The sequence below is a fragment of the Herpailurus yagouaroundi genome, unplaced genomic scaffold (genome assembly GCF_014898765.1).
Source record: "Herpailurus yagouaroundi ecotype Mexico unplaced genomic scaffold, PumYag 203, whole genome shotgun sequence".
Classification (NCBI taxonomy): Eukaryota; Metazoa; Chordata; class Mammalia; order Carnivora; family Felidae; genus Herpailurus; species Herpailurus yagouaroundi.
Window position 1 is genome coordinate 14809122 of NW_024412434.1, and position 19926 is coordinate 14829047.

The window sequence follows — 19926 nt, forward strand, 5'->3', positions numbered from 1 at the left end:
TATTCCCTGAAAGAAATTTTAAAATTCTTTTTCCATGCACACTTTAAAGTTGGTATCCACATATTTCTTTTATTCTGAGTAGTTACAAAAGATGTCATTCTAGCATCTATTAAAATATAATTTTACATCAGTCTATTAAACGTACTCTGTGGAACATACATTCCTTAATGATTTGATACCCACCTTCATTTATTTAAAAAATGTACAAACAAAAAATTCAAAAAAATAAAAATATACAGCTCAGCTCTCCTTTAAGCTTTGGAAACATACTTTTTTTTTTTTTCTCTTTGTATTCTTATTTTCATTTAATTTTTCCCACAAAGTTTTATCCTACCATAGTATGTTACTACACTTCAAACACTCTCATTGATCACTCTAGCTAGTTCTCCGAAACAAAAGTCGTCCTACAAATAGGAATTCAAAAAAATCTGTTACATTTCCCGCTACCACAAAGTTCTAAGTATTGAAAAGCTGCCTTTGTATTGAAATGCCATTAAAACTGCTGTTATTATATAACTTAAGGAGCAATTTCATAAAAAAAAAATTATTTACACCTAAGGATTTTAATGAAAATACATTTCTGAAGGAAATGAATCATGATCAAAACTTTTCTGGGAATTTAATTTAAAAAGGGACACTGCTAAGAAAAAGCCAATCACTCTGACAGCTACGTATAATTCTGGTTTCTGTTATTAGGAGATGGAACTTATCGATCATTTTATAAACTAAAATAAGATGGAGATTGGTTGTAATTGAAATAAATAATTCATGGCATGATATTATTAAATAATGCAGGGTGAAACTGAAAGCAATCTCATAAAAGCTCTGTGTGTGTGTTTTACTCAACGTCTATGGAAAAATTCAGTGCCCCCAGAGAACACTGCCTTCCCTTTGACAGAAAGACAGAATCGCACTATGTTTTCCTCCTTGTTCATGATTTACTCATAGACTTTTGAAGCCATCACAGGGATCTCTGCATCTCTGTCTCTATGTGTATAAAATGATCATATCCAGATTAACCCCTTATATATGAGATATATCTGTATATCGCAGTGATTTAAATACTTCATCCAAGTCCCAGAACTACGTTATTTAGTAGTTCTAAGTTATTTTTACTTCTTAAATGTTTTTATATATTACCTGTTTACTTTTTTTGTACGTCATTAACCACAGGGGACCCACTGGCCAACCCAAAGTGGCCAGAATAATGTGATTTTAGAAACTAGGATGATTAATTTTGGACATATTGATTTTACTTGGCTCTATTTGTGGAAGGGCTAATGAACTTTATGTGCTCTTTATACTTTTTTTTCAATGAAGGTTAAGTATAAAGAAGAGTATGAGAAAAATAAGGGGAAATCGATGCTTGAATTTGTTGAGACGCCATTGTATCAAGCTTCAAAGGAGGCTCAAAAGATGCATAGTGAGGTGAGTCCCTTTGATTTGCTATCAACTATTTTTTTCGTTTCTTTATTTTTAAGTATTCTCTACACCCAACGTGGGCCTTGAACTCATGACCCTGAGATCGATAGTCACATGCTCTCCCAACTGATCACATCCTGTGATTACAAAGTTGACATTTTCAGTTTGTGCCCAGGTAAAAAGTCTGATGAGGAGGAAAAAAAAAGGAAAAGAAAACGAAGGGCTGGTTGCTTTATTTGCCTTTTATTTTTCAGTGGCAGTAGAACATTTATTAGATACTTACTCTATGCTAAGCAATATGATCAAACCTTTATATATGTCAACTAATCCCCTAGATTGATGATTATCCACTGAAATTAATTGTCTTATCTGAAATTACATATCTAGGAAATGCCAATGTTTTAGGGCCTGGGAAAGTCATGAAAGATTCTCGTGTCTCTGTTAGCTTATTTAGTTGATTCCTCCCTCCCCCAAATAAACAGTGACATGGAAGTTTTAAAATATCAAGAGAAGAGAGAAGCTAAGAGTTTTTTGTATGTATGTACTTTGTTCTCTACTTAAAATGATGCTGAGTCATGTCCAGATATTTCCCAAATGATTTTGCTCTTTCCCAGTGAGACTTCTTTTGTTCATTTTTTGTCCCTACATTTTTGGGGACCAGACACCAGGCACAGAAGGTTTTCTCTGCAGCCAACATCCAGATTCTATGGGTACACCAAGTTATTACTTCAGAGGGACAGAAATAGTGGACAGTACTATCAGCTGACTACAGCCCAGTGTTCTGGGGTGTTCCAGCTATGTGTGCTCCGTGGGCACCATCTTTTCTGTTCTCCAGTAACAACACCGAAACAGGGAGAAAAGATAACTTCTGGACAATAGAACTCTCACAAGAATTTTGAAAACAATTTATGTGCTGTTGGTTGAAATGTCATAATTCTTCTTCTCAAGGAAAGGGCACTCAGACATTACTGTGGCTTGTTGAATTGTCCAAGTTGTCTGATTTCTTCTTCAAGCAAGAAAGGAGAAGATAATCGCGTGTATTTTTCGTATCTTGTAACTTCTTAAGCCAATAGAGAGGAGTCTGATCAAGAATAGTCAGGCGAATCTTTCGACTAAATTAGCTGTTGGTTTTAACTGACCTGGCGGAGCAGGTAAATTTGGTCATAGTTGAGAAGCCCTACCACAACTTAGGTTTAGGGGGATAGCTCTTACTGGCCTATCTTTGTCTTTGTCAGTTTGGGGTGCTGTTAACCAAGTACCACAGACTGAGGGGCTTAAACAACAGAAATGTATTTCTTACGCTTCTGGAGGCTGGAGGTCTGAGATCAAGGTGCCGGGAGGTCGTGTTTCTAGCGAGATCCTTTTGTGGGGGGCAGATTGCTGCCTTGTTTCTGTGTCCTCGTGTAGCCGAGATTAGACAGGGGAAGCAAGCTGTCTCGTGACTTGTAGGAGGGCGCTAACCCCATCACGAAGGCCTCCTCCTCCTCACCTCATCGATCCTGATGACTTTCCAAAGGAAAGTCCGTCCAAAGGATGGATCCTGATGCATCCATCACATCGGGGGTGGGTTTCAACATATGCATTTTGGAGTGACGCGAACATTCAGTCCTACCACCTTCTCTGCATTTCAAGAATAGTATGTCAAGTGCTGTGATGATGCCAAGTGGGGAGCTGGAAGGCAACCTCTGGGCTGAGCCTCCGGGGCCTGTAGAGTTTATAGTCCTCGCCCGGCTCGGCTCCTTCTCCCCCATCTCTCACTCATAGTCCTGCCTCCTCCTTTAAGGAAAAGACCAGCACCTTCAAACTGGGTTTTCTGTGTTCTTCCCATCAACCCCGGGCTGCTATTATTTAGCTGTTTGTGCTACGTTGCCTTGCTTTATTCACCAAGGGACATGTTCCTGTTTTCCTTCTCTTTGATCCTCTCTGTACTTTTTCTTCTGAAGACCCCATTTTCCCGGCCCTTCTTCCTGCCCGTGGCTGTGGTGTTTGAACTCTGTGTCTCAGGGAAGCATATTGGGAAGACACATCCCTCGCTGCTGCCTCAGGATGTGCTTCCGTGGGTCTTGCTGTGGAGCCTGGGAATTGGATTTTAACAATATCCCGGGAGCTTCTGATGTTGGTGGTCCAGCGACCACGCTTTGAGAAACACGGACTCATGGAAGAAAACAAATAGTCCCCTCACTTAAAGTCATAAAAACCAGATGGATTAAAAAAAACAAACAACCATCCCCCCAAACATGAAGAGAATCTTCTTCTTAGAGAGTCAATGGGCAAAGTAGGCCAACTGGTTTTTCTTTGCATGAAATGCTCAGTTGATTTTTTTTCTGTTGGGGATGGACCCTCAAAAGGGAAAGATTCCCTAAGAACAGATTTCGCTATGCCGATGACAGGAATTTTAAAGGCACCTTCTGCACTGGAAAAGTGCTATTGTTTCTAGAAGTCTGCTACCTTTGCCTTTACCATTGCTGTGGCTACCTAGTACAAAAGGAAAATAAAATGTTGCCAACTGAAAATAAAAATCTGTCAAATGAACTAATCGATTCCTTTTGGTTGGCTGTTTTGACATCAGGTGCAAACAGCTTTAAGGTTTAACTGTAGTAATACATTTATTATATGCTGTGGAGTTTGCTTACATTGGGGGCTGAGTGGGCCTTTTGTTAATATTGGCTTTCAATTTTCACTATTCTGATTTCTGATATTGTCGCTAGGGGGGAATTATCTTTTGCAGAGGCTGAGACATGTTTTCCTTTTAATTATAGCCATTGGCTATTGGATTTTTAGGCTCAGCAATTATGTTTCTGCTCAGCAGGGTTTGAGGAGACAGAGAGAGAGAGAAATCTCCCAATAGAAAATATCTTGAGACCAAATTTATACTCTAAAGGCTAGAAACATAAAATATCTGAAAATTTTAGATCAGTCGATGTGAAAGATATCCAACAAAGTGGACACAGAGAGAAGCATCTGGCTTAGGGATGGTTTTTATCCTTAAGAGGTAAGCTTGTCAACGAGCTTCCTGAACCTCCTATGGGTAAAGCCAAGTGTTTATGATCTCAGGAATAGTCACTAATGTTTCTGTGACAGCCTATAATTAGGCTTCTCTCACTTTCTTCTATTCTAGGTATAGGTTTAATCAGTCGGCTTTCTAGAAGAAACCTCTAAATCTGGCTTTGGAAAGTTCTTTGTCTTCTGTTTCATAAATATAGCTCTCTTGACAAAAAGCATACTAAAGGTTTTTTTTTTCCCCCCCTAGTCATGTGTTGGCCAGTTCTGGTCATAATCAACCATCCTCAATGACTTATTTCAGTAAAATATTTTTGTCATAGAAGAAAGGATTTTTGAAGTCAATTATCTGAAGTAAATAAACATACCCATATTTATATTTTTACTTTTTTTGAAAGAGACATTTTTAGTCTGGAAATGCCCTGGATTCAGCTTTATAACCGTATAATTTTGGTTAGTTCCACATAAAGAAGGGGACAATTTCTCATTGTTCTTTAATAATATCTATAGTTCCTTTAATTCAGAATGTTCTCAATGCAACTTCTTAATCACTTTGTTAGATTTAGTATTTCCAGGACATCTATTGTGGCCTTTTCTGTGTGTGTGTGTGTGTGTGTGTGTGTGTGTGTGTGTGTGTGTGTGTGGTTCTACACAGGTCATTTGTTGAACCTGCTGTTCGTGACACAAATACAGGTGAGGCAACGACATGCTTCTCTTACCCTCCCTCGTGGCTTGGGAGAACTCCTTAATACAATTACCTATCTCTGCAATAAGTATATTATGAACCTGGAAATGGCTTTTCATTTTGCATTAGTAACAATCTCATGCAGAAATTTACCCTTATCATCTTTGTGATGCAATTTGAATAAAATACTTAGCTGGTAAAATACGGGCTTTTGTTTGTCCGGTAAGTATGGACATGGATGGACATGGATGGACAGTTTTGTTATTGGGAGAGATTGGTTTTACAGTCCTAACGCATGAGTTGCCGTTGGTTTTCAAACGCATCGTTCAAACGTTGGAATGGAGGGAATCTTAGCCAAAGGATGGCAGAGAATGTCGAAGGGGCAAGTGGGGGGTATGGATGCCTGCCCTCCACAGCACTGTGCGCATTCCCCTTTTCATTCCTTGTTGTGAACCTAGAGAACAATTTGTCAGGTTGGAGAGAAGACTCCTCACAGTGTAATTTAATTCATATCAAACCCCATAGAGGGTAGAGAAATAGTCTCAATGCCAAAATCATTAAAGGAAAATGTACACCAGCCTCCATTACATTTTAGAGATGGTCTTTGCTGAATTCACAAAAGGATAACACTGAAAGGGGTGAGAACCTCAACATTAATGCTATTGTGCTTTAAATGGCCTTCCTTGAAACCAGATTTTTTTCCCCCGTGGATGATCCACTCCCTTTAGCACGAACCAGTCACGTGATTCGCAAATAGCCAACTTTACTGGTTTTCCTCTCCAATCCAGCTGACGTCAAACAATGACACGCTAGTAAGACGTTAAGTAGCCTCACTCAGCGCTCTCCCAGAGGCAGTTGGTACTTAACGGTTCTCCTTTTGTTTGGTAGAATTCTAAAATTTACGGTAAAGGTGGAATCGTGTTCTTGTGGCTCTGATGACTCTGGGGGTAGAATTATATAAGGAAAACATCAATTTTGTTCTGGGAACTCTGGTACTAATATCTTCTCAACAGTCACTAGTATTTTCTTAAATTTAAAATTACATGGTTTTATTTAACAGAAAGTTTACAGAGAGGATTTTGAGAAGGAGATTAAAGGAAGGTCATCACTCGATTTAGACAAGACTCCAGAATTTTTACATGTTAAGTACATCACCAACCTTCTGAAAGAGGTATGATCTTGCGATTTACTATTAAATATTGTGATAGAAAGCTAAAGAAAGAACCCAGGAAGTATTTACCCGACAGTTCTCTACTGTTTAAGATGTTAATCCGTTCCCCCACTCTCATTTTAACCTTTGTTAGTAGAGTTTTTCATTTTCATTAGAAACAGGAAAGTGTGTGTTAATATTTCCACTTAAAGTTGGGGGGAAAACTCACCCAGATTTCCTGGAAAAAACTTGAAAAATATTCTGATTTTGTGTTTGGTTATATCTCGGAAGATCTATAAACAGTTGGTTTTTTTCTGCAGCACCCCTGTAGCATTCTCATGACATCTGATAGCAGAAATGAGATGCTCCAAGGTGAAGGTCTGAATAAACGGCACATTATTTATGAGTGGATTGTGTTCTCAGGGGGACAAATATTTAGCATATAGACCATAGGAACTCGTGTTGATTTTTCATTTTACTCTCAGCAGGATTCTCCCCATCCCCTAACTTGGTGCATTTTGGCTCACAATTATTGGATTACCTTTGTTGAACATTAAGGTCTTCGAACCTAACAATTAAAAATATCATGCTCCTAGTCCATCCGTTTAAAAATTTATTTTTGTTTTTGTTTATTAGTGCCTGAAAAGTAACTTGGAGCTCTTCCAACTCCCTGCTTAAATAGATTCTCCTTAGGGGCGCCTGGGTGGCTCAATTGGTTAAGCATCCGACTTCGGCTCAGCCAGGTCATGATCTCACCATCTTTGGGTTTGAGCCCCCATCTGGCTCTGTGCTGACAGCTCAGAGCCTGGATGGAGTCTGCTTCCGATTCTGTGTCTCCCTCTCTCTCTGCCACTCCCCCACTTGTGCTCTGTCTCTGTCTCTCTCTCTCTTTCAAAAAAATTTTTTTTAATAGATTCTTTTCACATTAAGGGGAAGTATTAGAAACCTCCATTTCACCCTGAATTTTGAACTGAAGAAACTATTCCTGAAAGAAATATCTTAAACCAGTGAAATAAATTCAAGTACAATTACCTACATGAACTTCCTTAATAACTGACTGCCAGTTGGCCTTTACCATTGAACTGCTTTTAGAAATTTAATGTGCTTCACTGTTGCGATGTATGTGGGACTGAAATAGGTGTATAATTTATGGAAGAGTGCTTGTGCTATCCTACCTTTTCTCACTGCCAGTTCTATACAATTTTTTGAAGTTGAAGGCTAATCAAATGGCAACTTCCTACTATTATTGTCTTCCATTTAAAAAATATGCACTATTTATATGAAATTTTGAAAAGGAAATCTTTTTCGCATTTATATACAAATGACAGTGTAAGGTCTATTTTAAGGTCCATAAATGACTTTAATGTACATGCCATTGACTTTCTCTTTCATTTCTCTTTTTGAATGAATCTTCTTTTAGGTTTATTGATTCAGAACGTATGCATCAGGATAGGAAATGGCCCAGAAGATGATGATTAAAAAATCTTCTAATTCAGTTCTTTTAAAAGGACTCTCAGTAGCTTAATGAAATTGTAACTTTTCTAAGTATAAGCACTTAGCTTTAAATTGTCTTTGCAGTTTTTACTTTATTATGGTTTTTACATTTATGCTGCCATTCAGAATGTTCAAAATATTGTTTCATACTTCATTTCATTCTCCCAATTGCCCTTAGACATTGGTGGAAAAAGTATTTTTATTTTCATTTTGCCTGTGTGTGTGGAATCCAGGCTCAGTTACTTAAAGTCTTTTGGAGGTCACATGACCAAATAAGCGAAGCACTCTGACTTTCATCCAGATCATTGGACTCCAGAGCTCTTTCCAAAATTACATTCGGGTCATTACAATGTCTTGTAGGCTATTAGTTAAGCAGAGGACTAGCTAATTTAATTATGCTGGACAAGGAGAAAATAACATCAAATAAACCCTAGAATTAACTGGAACATGACTTCTTATTATTAGAGGAAGCCTCATCTTTTATCTGCCAAGTTGGTCATAAGTGCGACTTAGTTGAATTGGATCAAGATATATATTGTTTTCATAATGCATTCAGTAGGAAAAAAAAAGAAATTCATTAGCAGAAAAAAAAACCCAAGTTATATATAAATATTAGTAAAGACATTTGGATCTACTTAAAATATAATGTTAAAATAGATGACACTCAAACTATGTATTATCAATCTGTAGGAAATTATTTGGTTTTATGAATCTGAATAAAGTGGGTTTTTTTTCTTTAAACTTTGGCTACATCAGTCCTTTTGATTTTGTAATTTTCAATTCTTTTTCAACTGTGATCTGTTGGTGGTTCATATTTTATAGACAGCTTTCAAAGAAATACTTCAAATAATTAATAAGAAGCATTCATTCCTAAGACCTTCCTCACCACTTAAAAGGGAGACATCTTTTTAAAATATGGCACCAATATGGTACCAAAATATATTGGAAGACAGGATGAAAGGGAAATTGCTGATAATACTGGAAGCCACCCTAAACATGACTAAAAGAGAAAATGAAGTCTCTGTGGGAAATAAGGAGCGTAAATACTCAAGAGTCTGATTCATTCCCTCTAGAAATATTTCCTCCTTTCTGTGATCTCTAGAAAACATGAGAAACGGTTTATCAGTTAAAGAGTGTCCCAGGAAGTGTTGAACTGTAATGTCCTTGTCTCATAGAAGGAATATAAAAAAGATTTGGAAAATGAAATAAGAGGGAAAGGAATGGAGCTGAACTCAGACGTTCTTGACATTCAGCGAGCAAAACGCGCATCCGAAATGGCAAGTGAGGTGAGTATATTTATTCACCAGCTGAGAATGTAGGGATTTCTCAGCTGATTTCCTTGTCTGTAAATCTTTCTCCAAGATTATAGACAGTCCACAACTTCTGTGTATGAGATGAATACGAGTAGCTATGTCCTAGTTGTCATTTCCCAGTCGATGAACTGAAAAAAAAACAAAGTATGTTCACCATCTCCTTTCCACGTGGCATGAGAACCATGACCGTTTCCCCACTGTAGAGAAATATACATAAATCAGACTAAATAAGAAGCCCGACTGCTTTTTTGAGATTTAACTTGATCTTTTAAGTAAGTGAAAGGCAGAAGGTTGGGGACGGGCGTTGTGTTCCATCAAGAATTGCAGTACAGTTCACGAGCTCTCCTGCTCCCAGCCCAGCGGAGCCCTCCAGCCCTTACCCCAGCTGCTGGGTGAGCCCACAGCAACCTCTTTGGGAAATGAAATCCGTTGCTTACTTGGCATGGAACTTGTAGGAAGGAATGGAATGTTCCTGAAGCACTCAGTGCTTTCTTTCATCCTCGTGGTATGTTACTTTGGTGTCGGGTAATGGCACTGTGCACGGAGGAGAGTCTAACTGAATTGAGCAGTGAGAAATTTAAAGTTGTGTCCCCGGATGTTGGTAACCTGTGATGGTGGTGATGAGGGTGACCCCATTCGTCAGGCTGCAAATGATAGGAGCCCAACTCAAACCCGGTTAAGCAACCAAGGGCATGTTTTGGCATATGAATAGCGAAGTTCAAGGTCAAGTCTCCTTCAGGTTGGAATTCAAATGATGTCTCTCTTCCCTCATCTCTCAGTTCTGTTACCTTCTCTATTGCTTCAACCTCGGGAGGCTGCCTCCAAGTGATGGCCCCTCCTCACAGTAGGGTGACTCACCTCTGTGCCAGTAATCTCAGTGGGAAGTGAGCACCTGTTTCTTATAGTGACAGTGAAGGTCCTAGGATTGAATCTCATTGGATCCACTTGTATCCTGTGCCCACACCCATCCGTCCTAATCATTGTATCTGGAGCCAGAGGAGTGTAATGTGCGGATGATCTGGTATGGTTCTCATGGTCACTCATTTGTTTAGTTAACTTCTTTGGTAGTTTAGTCGTATCATATTTTAATATAAAAGATTCAAGATTTTTATGTGTTTTTAAAAAATGTATACTCATAGTTGGCCATATTCATGTTCTTTAAATAAACTAAAGAAAGCACTATGATGTCTTTGGCTAATACTGTCATCACACATTCTGAAATTAGTAATTCTGTACAGATTTTTCTGTTATGGTGACATGTGCAGTCCACATTCAGATGTAGAGCTTGTAATCACTTGTCCGTAATGCTCGGAAAACTCGTTTTAGACTCTCAATGGCAGAGTCCATCCCCATACAGTTGAATGGCATGATGGCAGAAGGAACAGCAATAAATGAGCCTTAGCATATGAAAATAGGAGTAAAAGACCAAAAGAAGCTATCAGTTATTGAACACTTATTCTGCCCTGGACTCTATGCTATATGCTCTCTCACTGATCCTCACATGGATCCTGTATGCAGGAATTATTACGCCCATTTTGCAGATGAGTAAACCAGAAATGTTAAACATTCCTTGTGTCACACCGCAGTTGAGAGCTCTGGCCTCAAAGCCAGCCTTCTTTCTCTAGCATCAACTCTCTTAAACCTACTTCTCTATCCTCCAGCCCTTCAGACCGTTGTCAGTGAAAATTCTCACCATGTATGGTAACAACCTTCAGAGCGTCCTATACTCTTCTTCAGTGAGAATAGTGATACAGTTCTAAGCAGCTCAGAAAATTGAGTTCTAGGTGATCATTCATAGTACGAAGTAAGCTGTATTTTCTTCTTATATATTCAGCCATCTTTTGGTATCATTGATTATAGATAGTATGTTTATCCCCAGAGTGTATGAATATTATGAAATGTAGCCTTTTTTTTTCTTTTTCTTTTTTTTTTTTTTTTTTTGCAGAAAGAATACAAGAAAGACCTGGAGTCAAAAATTAAAGGGAGGGGGATGCACATTGGCACTGACACCCTTGAAATACAACATGCCAAGAAAGCTTCAGAGATAGCTAGTCAGGTTAGTGGAGCAAATGGTGCAGATGCCTTAAAACCTGTATTTTGGAATTGAACAAATCGTATTAACAACCTGATTAACACATGGAATTTCCCAAAGCTTTGTGACTAGTGTAGAAGTTTGGAATGGAAACCATTCCAAATCATCATGCTTGTTTGAAAATTTACAGTTTCTGCCTTACTCATTTCCTTTAAATATATCAAAGAAAACTTGGGGGGAAGTCATGGTAATAGAACACACACACACACACACACACACACACACACACACACCTTCTTACCTTATTCTTGTAATACAACAAATTTCACATTCGTCTAGGCTACAATAAATGTTTTCATACTATGTTTGTTTTATTTTAAAGGATAGGTCACGTGCTGCCTGGTATATCTGTGTTTCCAACTCTCTGAACAGAACTTGAAAAATCACATATTGAGACTCCAACATGAAAGCGATAACCATTTCTGCATGGTTTGGTTGCACATTCTTGAAATAATCCCTGTTGACCTCATCACCGTGCCTGAAATTCTTGCAGGGCTAGCATTTTGTATGAAAGTATTTTGTATTCAACTATTCTATATCATGAATGACCACCTTCATTCATTTAATATTTTCCTCTTCATGTAATACATGTAACGACAGGATTTTAATTTAGAAGTTTTGGCTTAGATGCTATGATATGATAGATAACAGATAACACAGTGCAGGAGTCAGACCATATGTGTATTTTTTGGAAGGAAATACCTCAGAATCAGTTCCATACCTCTTGAACTCCTCCAGCAATTTTTTTTAATTTTATTTTTTTATTTTAGGATGGAATTTTATTTTTTTTCTTAACTATTTATTTTTTTAATATGAAATTCATTGTCAAATTGGTTTCCATACAACACCCAGTGCTCATCCCAACAGGTGCCCTCCTTAATGCCCATCACCCACCCTCCCCTCCCTCCCACCCCCCATCAACCCTCAGATTGTTCTCAGTGTTCAAGATTCTCCTATGGTTTGGCTCCCTCCCTCTCTAACTTTTCCAACAATTTTGAGACTGCGAGGGTGTCACTGGAGGGGGTGCCTGGGTGGCTCAGTTAACTGAGTGTTCAACTCTTGGTTTTGGCAGAGGTCATGATCCCAGGGCCGTGAGATCGAGCCCTGTGTTGGGCTCCATGCGATTCTCTCTCTCTCTCTCTCTCTCTCTCTCTCTCTCTCTGTCACTCTCCCCGACTCGCACAATAAATAAATAAGTCAGTCACTGGAGCAGAGAGTATTTGGAAAGAGGTGATTTTGTGAGAAGCATTTATAAAGAGAATATTGGGGTGCAGGTTAAGGCATGCTGCTCACTTACCTCAAGGCTGAGCAGGGGGGTGGGAGGCGGGGCGGGTTCAGTGGAACTACCCTGAGAGCTGTAATGTGACCCTTGCAGTGACCCCAGGAAGAGCTGGCTCAGGATTGACTCCTCTCGGGAAATCTGGAGGGTAGGAGGCAGCCACTGATTAACTGCCAGGTGCTGCATGCCCAGGGTTAGGGACTGGCCAGGGGGATGGGATGATTCTAACTGGTTTAGACAAAGCATCTGGGGATGGCGTAAGATGCTTGACCAACAGGGGTTTCATTTAGAAATGGTGGAGTTGGGGGACTGCATGCCGAACAGGCGCTTGAAAATCTTTCACTAGACCTCTCCTTCCATTCTTCTCCTGAGACATTGCCATTGTTGCAAATTTGCTCTAGAACCTTCCAGATCTGTTTTTATGTGTAATAAAATAAACATACACGAGGCACACATGGACTTAAAAATCCGTAAATACCATGTGTTTTGATCTGTGCTTTGTTTTTCTCGCTTCGTATTATGGACCCTTTTCCGTGTTACTTCATATAGTTCTACCTCATTCTTTTTAAAAAAATTTTTTTTAACATTTATTTATTTTTGAGACAGAGAGAGACAGAGCATGAACGGGGGAGGGTCAGAGAGAGAGGGAGACACAGAATCCGAAACATGCTCCAGGCTCTGAGCAGTCAGCACAGAGCCCGACGCGGGGCTCGAACTCACATACCGCGAGATCGTGACCTGAGCCGAAGTCGGACACCCAACCGACTGAGCCACCCGGGCGCCCCTAGTTCTACCTCATTCTTACAGGAGGATTAAGTGTTTCATAACATGGATGTGAATATGCAACCATTTACCTTTCGATGTGTCACAGGCATCGCCACACGTAAACGGCACGTGAAGTGTACTAACATGCTCTTGATATCACGTGCCAAAACCAGAACCCTTAATTTTCCCCCAGATCTGCTTTCCTTTTCCACTCCCTTCTCAGCAAATGGCATCAGTGAGGTCTCAGAAGCCACTGAGATTCCTTTTGTCGGCAACTTTATTGACTCCACCCCCAACATGGTTTCTAAATCCATCCACTTTGCTCTGCCCTAGTCCAAGCTCTGTCTTGTCACTCATTTCGTAGATTTAATCGTACTTTTTAGTGGTGGCTTCCTTGGGCCACGTAATTAACTACCAAGAAACTACCAAATCACTACTTACAATTCTCTGAAATTTGTCTCTTTATTAGGAGAGGGCAATATCCAATTCAAGGTACTGGATTGGGGTCAGGGGGTTGGGAGTGAGGGATTCGAGGCTGGAGAAGAGAATTCAGAATCATCCTCATGGGCCTGAGAATTGAAACCAAAAGAAAGCATCCTTGCCCTAGAGAAAACAATGTGGAAAGAACATAAATTTGCGATTTTACATTTTTACCTAAGACAGGTTTCTAAGACATACCCCTTTTATGACATGTTAGAATGTCATGTCTTTCCTTCTAATGGTATAGATTTGTTTTACTCAACCATATGCTGCTTTCAATTTCTCTGTGTACCTTAGGGCTGGATGCTAGTTATTGAGAAGAGGGGGGAAAAAGGCCTGGGGGGTCAGCTGTCCTATGATTGCCCATACATCAGGGTTGTGGTGATGTTATTATCTTTGCCATCCAAAGATCTCATTTGTGTGTAATCATAGCCATGTCCCATTTTACCCAATTGACAGGCTTTCACATTCATTTCAGCCAAACTTTGGGACTTTTCTGTAGTTCAAGGTTTAATTTTTCAAAGAAATGAATGATGTATATATTGCTACATGAATGACTCCCAATAGTTAAACCCTCCAATACCTATGGAATTGACCATAGGACTTCCTTTAGCCAAGAGGACATTAGCAAACATGACTCAGACAGAGCCTCTAAAAGCTCTTGTGCACGGGGCTTGCCTTTTGGAATAAAGGTGCTGTCATGTTGTTTTAAGCCTTGTAAGTTTTAGAGTGTTTTATTGTGCATTAATACAGAAATGATGTCACTAGTGTCCTATGTAGTCTATGTGCTTTAGAACGCTTTTAGATTTGAATATTCATATTGCAAAATTAAGTGACATACTTCTACCCTGGGACCGTGGTGGCTGTGTATGATCAGTGCCTCAGTTTCTTTTTTAAAAAAATGTAAATGTTTATTTATTTATTTAGAGAGAGAGAGGAGGAGATTGTGAGTGGAAAGGGGCAGAGAGAGAGAGAGAGAGAGAGAGAGAGAGAATCCTAACCAAGCTCTGTACTTCTAATGCAGAGCCTAATGTGGGGCTCGAATTCACGAAACCATCAGATCATGCATGACCTGAGCTGAAACCAAGAGATGGAAACTCAACCAAATGAGCCTCCCAGGCACCCCGGTTCCTCACTTTCTACATACGTTATTCTTCAAATGAAGTGCTTTGTTTCAGGGCCTTAAAGAGGCTTACTGAAAATGGGGGGCTTTTTATAGACATACTGATAATGGCTTTTGTGATCTTGCAAGTTAAATAGTATTACTTAAACTGTATTCAGAAAAGTGAAGTTGAGGCTCTGAGTCAGTGAAAATAGGCCAAGTTATAAATAGAAGATAGGGCAAAATATAATATTTCTCTGCGATTGAGATCTTTGTTTATACCTTTTAAAATTTAGGATTTGACAAATAAGCAAGCCAACATTTACTCTATACAGGGAATGTACAAATCTCGATTATGGCACATCTACAGTATGTCAACATAATAGGAAATAACTGTTTCAGAAGAAATTTAATTAGATACAGTCAATCGTTTTCTTTGAACAAAATTTTTCATTGAAGAATACATACGTACAGAAAAGTGTACAACTTGTGTACATCTTGCTCTATTTTTTATGATGAGTTTTCAAATGTGACAAGTCTCTGAGCCATGTTGTGTCTGTGTAATTATGACTGTTTTGTGAGTAACACATAATTCAGTTTAAGCGGCTCAGATAATTTATTGTTCTTAGAACCAAACAGTAGAGGAAGCCCTAGGCACGGCTTGATCTGGAGCCCAGACCATGTGATTCGGTTTTAGTTTCTATTTTCGGGTCTCAGGCGGGCTTTCTTCTGTTTGCAAAGAGGCTTTTCATGGCTCCTGGGGTCCCCTTCTTCTCCACCCATGTCTAGAAGAAGAAGACAAACTTCTTGATATCTTGCATAGTAAAAGAATCACCCTTATCCCTGGAGCAGTCACGAAGCACCAGGGATGGGGTCTAATGATTTATGTAAGCCCAAGAGGACCCTCAGACTTAGGCCAGTCTCACCCAACTGCATTGGGGGAGCAGTGAGTTGCCTGTTGGCCAGTCAGGGAGCTAATGGCGGGGGGGTGGGGTGGGGTGGGGGAAAGAGGGACTGGATTCCAGAAAAGCAACCAACAATGATTCACTACAGAGCAAAAAGTGACAGTGTTACAATCACGTTTTATTGATATTCATCAGATGAATTATATATTAAGCAATAATTGATCAATTTGATCATATTGAAATACAAAAACTTTCCCCTTGGCTGTGTTCTCTCTCCTAATTCAGGTTAGTAGAAAACAGCCTTCTGATTACTTGTGAATAAGTCACTCCAAGCCATGTTCCTCCCACAAGTTAAAACTCTTCCTAGTTTTGTAGAAATAAAAGAAGTAAGAGTCAAAAGCCATTGATCCTGATGTCAAAATGACATCACAGTTTTCAACGGTTTTTCAAATTCACGTGGAGCCCTCACTGCGTGTTTTATTTTCTCCAGAAAGACTATAAGAGAGATCTGGAGACTGAAATAAAAGGGAAGGGCATGCAGGTGGGCACAGACACTCCTGATATCCAGAGAGCTAAGAAGGCATCCGAAATGGCCAGCCAGGTAAGAAACAGATGGGGATACAAGGTTGACATGAGACACAGTGAGTTGTGTGTAGAAAAAGTGTAAATGGCGTCTTCACACGTGTGGCTTTGACAGTCAAACACGCAAATATCTGCATTACGATGGAAGGTTAAGCAAAGCTCTGAAGATTATTTTCTGTTCTTTTAGAAAGAATATAAGAAAGACTTGGAAAATGAAATTAAAGGGAAAGGGATGCAAATAAGCATGGACATCCCGGACATGCTTCGAGCCAAGAGGGCATCGGAGATCTATAGCCAGGTTGGTAGGAATGCGTTCTGCTGATATTCAATCACCATATGCTTCGTGTGTCTCTAAGATTGATATCTTTTGAGGGCATTGTATTCAAAGTCAGTGCACTCTATTATAAAGGAGCTATTGGCCAAACTTGATTAATCTCACTAACAAAAGGGACAAGTGCTGTAAATTCGATTCAATGGATGTTACTGAGTGTCCGGGCTCCCCTGTTTGAGTCCAACGACATTTTGATCTTTTTATTTTTATTTTTTGACTCTGCACACTTGAATCCAGTGCTCACATTACAGAAAATGATTACAAAATGAGTTTGTCTTTTAACCGTTTCATAATGCATATTATCCTTAAAACGATCAGCTCCAACTAAGAGTGACTAAAACCACACAAGGTGGAAGGTGAAATAGAATATTAACTAAAAATTAAGAGAAGAACTGTTTACTTGGTAAGATTTAATTTGCCAAGTGTACCTACCTGTCACATGTCCTCTAGAAAACCCTTTAGAAGAAAAAAAAAAAACAAAACTCTCATAGAAAAGCTGGATATGAATATGACCACAAAAGACTGTATGCAATGGAAGAAGAAGTTCTTGATAAAATCTGATCCGGGCAAAAAATTCATTAGTGAATATTGTCTTTGCTATCCAATGTACAAGGAAAAAAGTGCATCCCAATGGAAAAAAAAAAATAATAAAAGGGGAATGAAAAATTAAAAGGGTTATGGAAAACTGACCAAGGAATTACATTTGATTAACGGGATTTATGAAGAAGATACTTTTCAACAAAATCTGACCAGATTTGTTAGCATTCCAGTTAAAACGTAAGCAGTGGGTCCAAACACCTGCTGGTGCAAAAGGGGGTGTCCTGATGGCCGTCAAATGCCAGAGGACTTGTGTGCTTCGCGGCCTCCTCAGATGATACAACTGTTGGATGGTCCTGAAGTGCGTGTTCGTCTGTCCTCAATGTCTCATGGTGGCACATGAACTTGTAGAAGTTGGCTATATCGGCTGACTAAACTTAGAAGTAAATACGTCAAATAGGCAAATGGCCATTGGGATCAGTGGAGGAAATTTACTGTGTCTAGAATGCCAATCTCATTCATTCATTCAGAAAATACTTTCATTTACATGCAAAACTAGACCTGGTTTTGCCTTTGGGGAACTGCAGACTAATCTAATAATAATCATGCAAATATTACAAAGCGTGATGTATGCCACCAGGAAGTGAGGCATCAGGCGTAAAGGCTTTCCATAGGAAGTGACACCTGAACCATCAGAATTCCTGCTTTAGGGGCGCCTGGGTGGCGCAGTCGGTTAAGCGCCCGACTTCAGCCAGGTCACGATCTCGCAGTCCGTGAGTTCGAGCCCCGCGTTGGGCTCTGGGCTGACGGCTCGGAGCCTGGAGCCTGTTTCGGATTCTGTGTCTCCCTCTCTCTCTGCCCCTCCCCCGTTCATGCTCTGTCTCTCTCTGTCCCAAAAATAAATAAAAAACGTTGAAAAAAAAATTAAAAAAAAAAAAAAAAAAGAATTCCTGCTTTAACTTGATAGCATTGCTTTTGTGTATGCGTGACAGAAGGATACATCTAACTTGAAGGAGTTTTAATTATTTAGGATACAGTTGTAATGATGCTGTGCTGAGTCTCAATAATAATTACCTTTCTTCACAAGCCGCAGCATGCCATCATGGCTAACTTCGCTGGCTCTAGACCCAGAGTGCCTGGGTTCAAATCCTTGCTCTGACACTCCTTAGCTCGTGTCTCAGTTTCCCCATCTGTAAGGGGAGACAGTGATAGTATCTGCTTGTGGGGTTGATTCGGTGTGTTAATGAGGGTCTCGAACCAAACCTACAATGTAAAAATGCTGGTACTCAGAGAAGGTATTGGGGCTCTCAGTAGTAATACATTTACCAGACAGAAGAATTGAGATTTTTTTATCTCAACTACAGAAATGCTAGTACCTTTCCATTATACAAATGTCTCTTTTTCTGAAGTAGGAAGCAAAAAGCATAAATCCAGAAGCGTGAGACATAGTGGGTGGAGAGAGCCAGCTTACTTGCAGGAGCTCTGGGGGCTCCTTTGAACAGGGACCGGGCTGCTCATCAAAGAGTAGGTTTCTTCTGTGTTCTCGTCACCAATTCCAATGCATGTATGTGGAGGCTTCCCCACCCTGACGGCCAGTTCTCAGGCACCAGTCGGGTATGGGAGAATTCAGCTCATCTCTGACACCATCTACTGGAAGACAGCACCAAGTTCCATAGGTTGAGGGTTCAGTCCTATGGGACTGTCCCCCTCCCCTCTTCAGATACCAGTTGCGAGCTGTCTGTCACCTGTGCTTTTGGCCAACAGGCTATAGACCAGAGGTTCCTGGGACCCCCGCTCCTTGGGTCCGATTCATCTGCTAGGGCAGCTCACAGAACTCAGAAACATTTTACTGACTAGATCAGTGGGTCATTATAAAAAGTTATGACTCAGAACAGCCAGATGGAAGAGGGCATGGGGAAAGGTTGCAGAACTTCCAAGCCCCCTCCAGGTTCATTCACCATTTCCCCCAAATCTCCAAATGTTCACCAACCCGGAAGCTCTCTGAACCCTCTCCTTCTGGGTTTTTATGGAGGCTCCATTACATAGGGCATGCCTGATGAACTCATTGGCAATTGGTGATGATTCAGCCTCCAGCCCCTCTCCCATCCCCAGAGGTTGGGGGTTGGGACTGAAAGGTCCAACCCTCTAATCACAAGTTTGGTTTCCTTGGCAACCAGTCCCATACTTCAGTGTGTCCAAATACCATTTCGTTAACATAGCAAGAGATACCTTCATCACTCTCACCACAAGAAATTCTGAGGGTATTAGGAGTTCTGTGCAAGAAATAGGGACAAAGACCATAGATATACCTTATTATAAATCACAATATCACAAGGTTCTAAACTTAGGAGTGACACAGAGGCCAAGCCCTCCAGAGGCCTTTGAATGGACTAGGGTGGGGACCATCGCCTGAGAAGAGGGGAGGCCGCTTTTCTACTCTGTTTGCTTACTCCCTTGGTTTTTGCTGTCACCTCAACAACTGCTTTGAATCAACATATATGGAAGAGGCATCATTTTCTTTCTATCTCTCATGCCCGTGGGCACACACAAACGCACACACAGTTTCAGATTCATGTTAGCTGTTTCTATTTCTAGAAAAAGTATAAAGACGAAGCAGAGAAGATGCTTTCTAACTATTCTTCAGTGGCAGATAGTCCTGAAATGCAGAGAATCAAGACAACTCAACAAAACATTAGTGCGGTGAGTAGTGATTCCCTGACAGTTGCCACCTTGAAATTTTGTTTCCGTTAGGAGGGCCTTTGTTCCTCATTGTCTGATTGTGGCATTGT

At 40.0% G+C, this 19926-nt stretch overlaps 1 protein-coding gene across 1 annotated transcript in view; it reads left to right on the top strand.

The window, feature by feature from the left end:
• The window catches only part of NEBL (nebulette), a 116989-nt gene that overhangs the window by 50170 nt on the left and 46893 nt on the right, over positions 1-19926 (top strand). Inside the window, 7 exon segments of the mRNA XM_040451267.1 lie at positions 1321-1428; positions 6168-6278; positions 8927-9037; positions 11010-11120; positions 16178-16288; positions 16457-16567; positions 19733-19837. Of these exon segments, the coding sequence (XP_040307201.1) occupies positions 1321-1428; positions 6168-6278; positions 8927-9037; positions 11010-11120; positions 16178-16288; positions 16457-16567; positions 19733-19837 (768 nt within the window).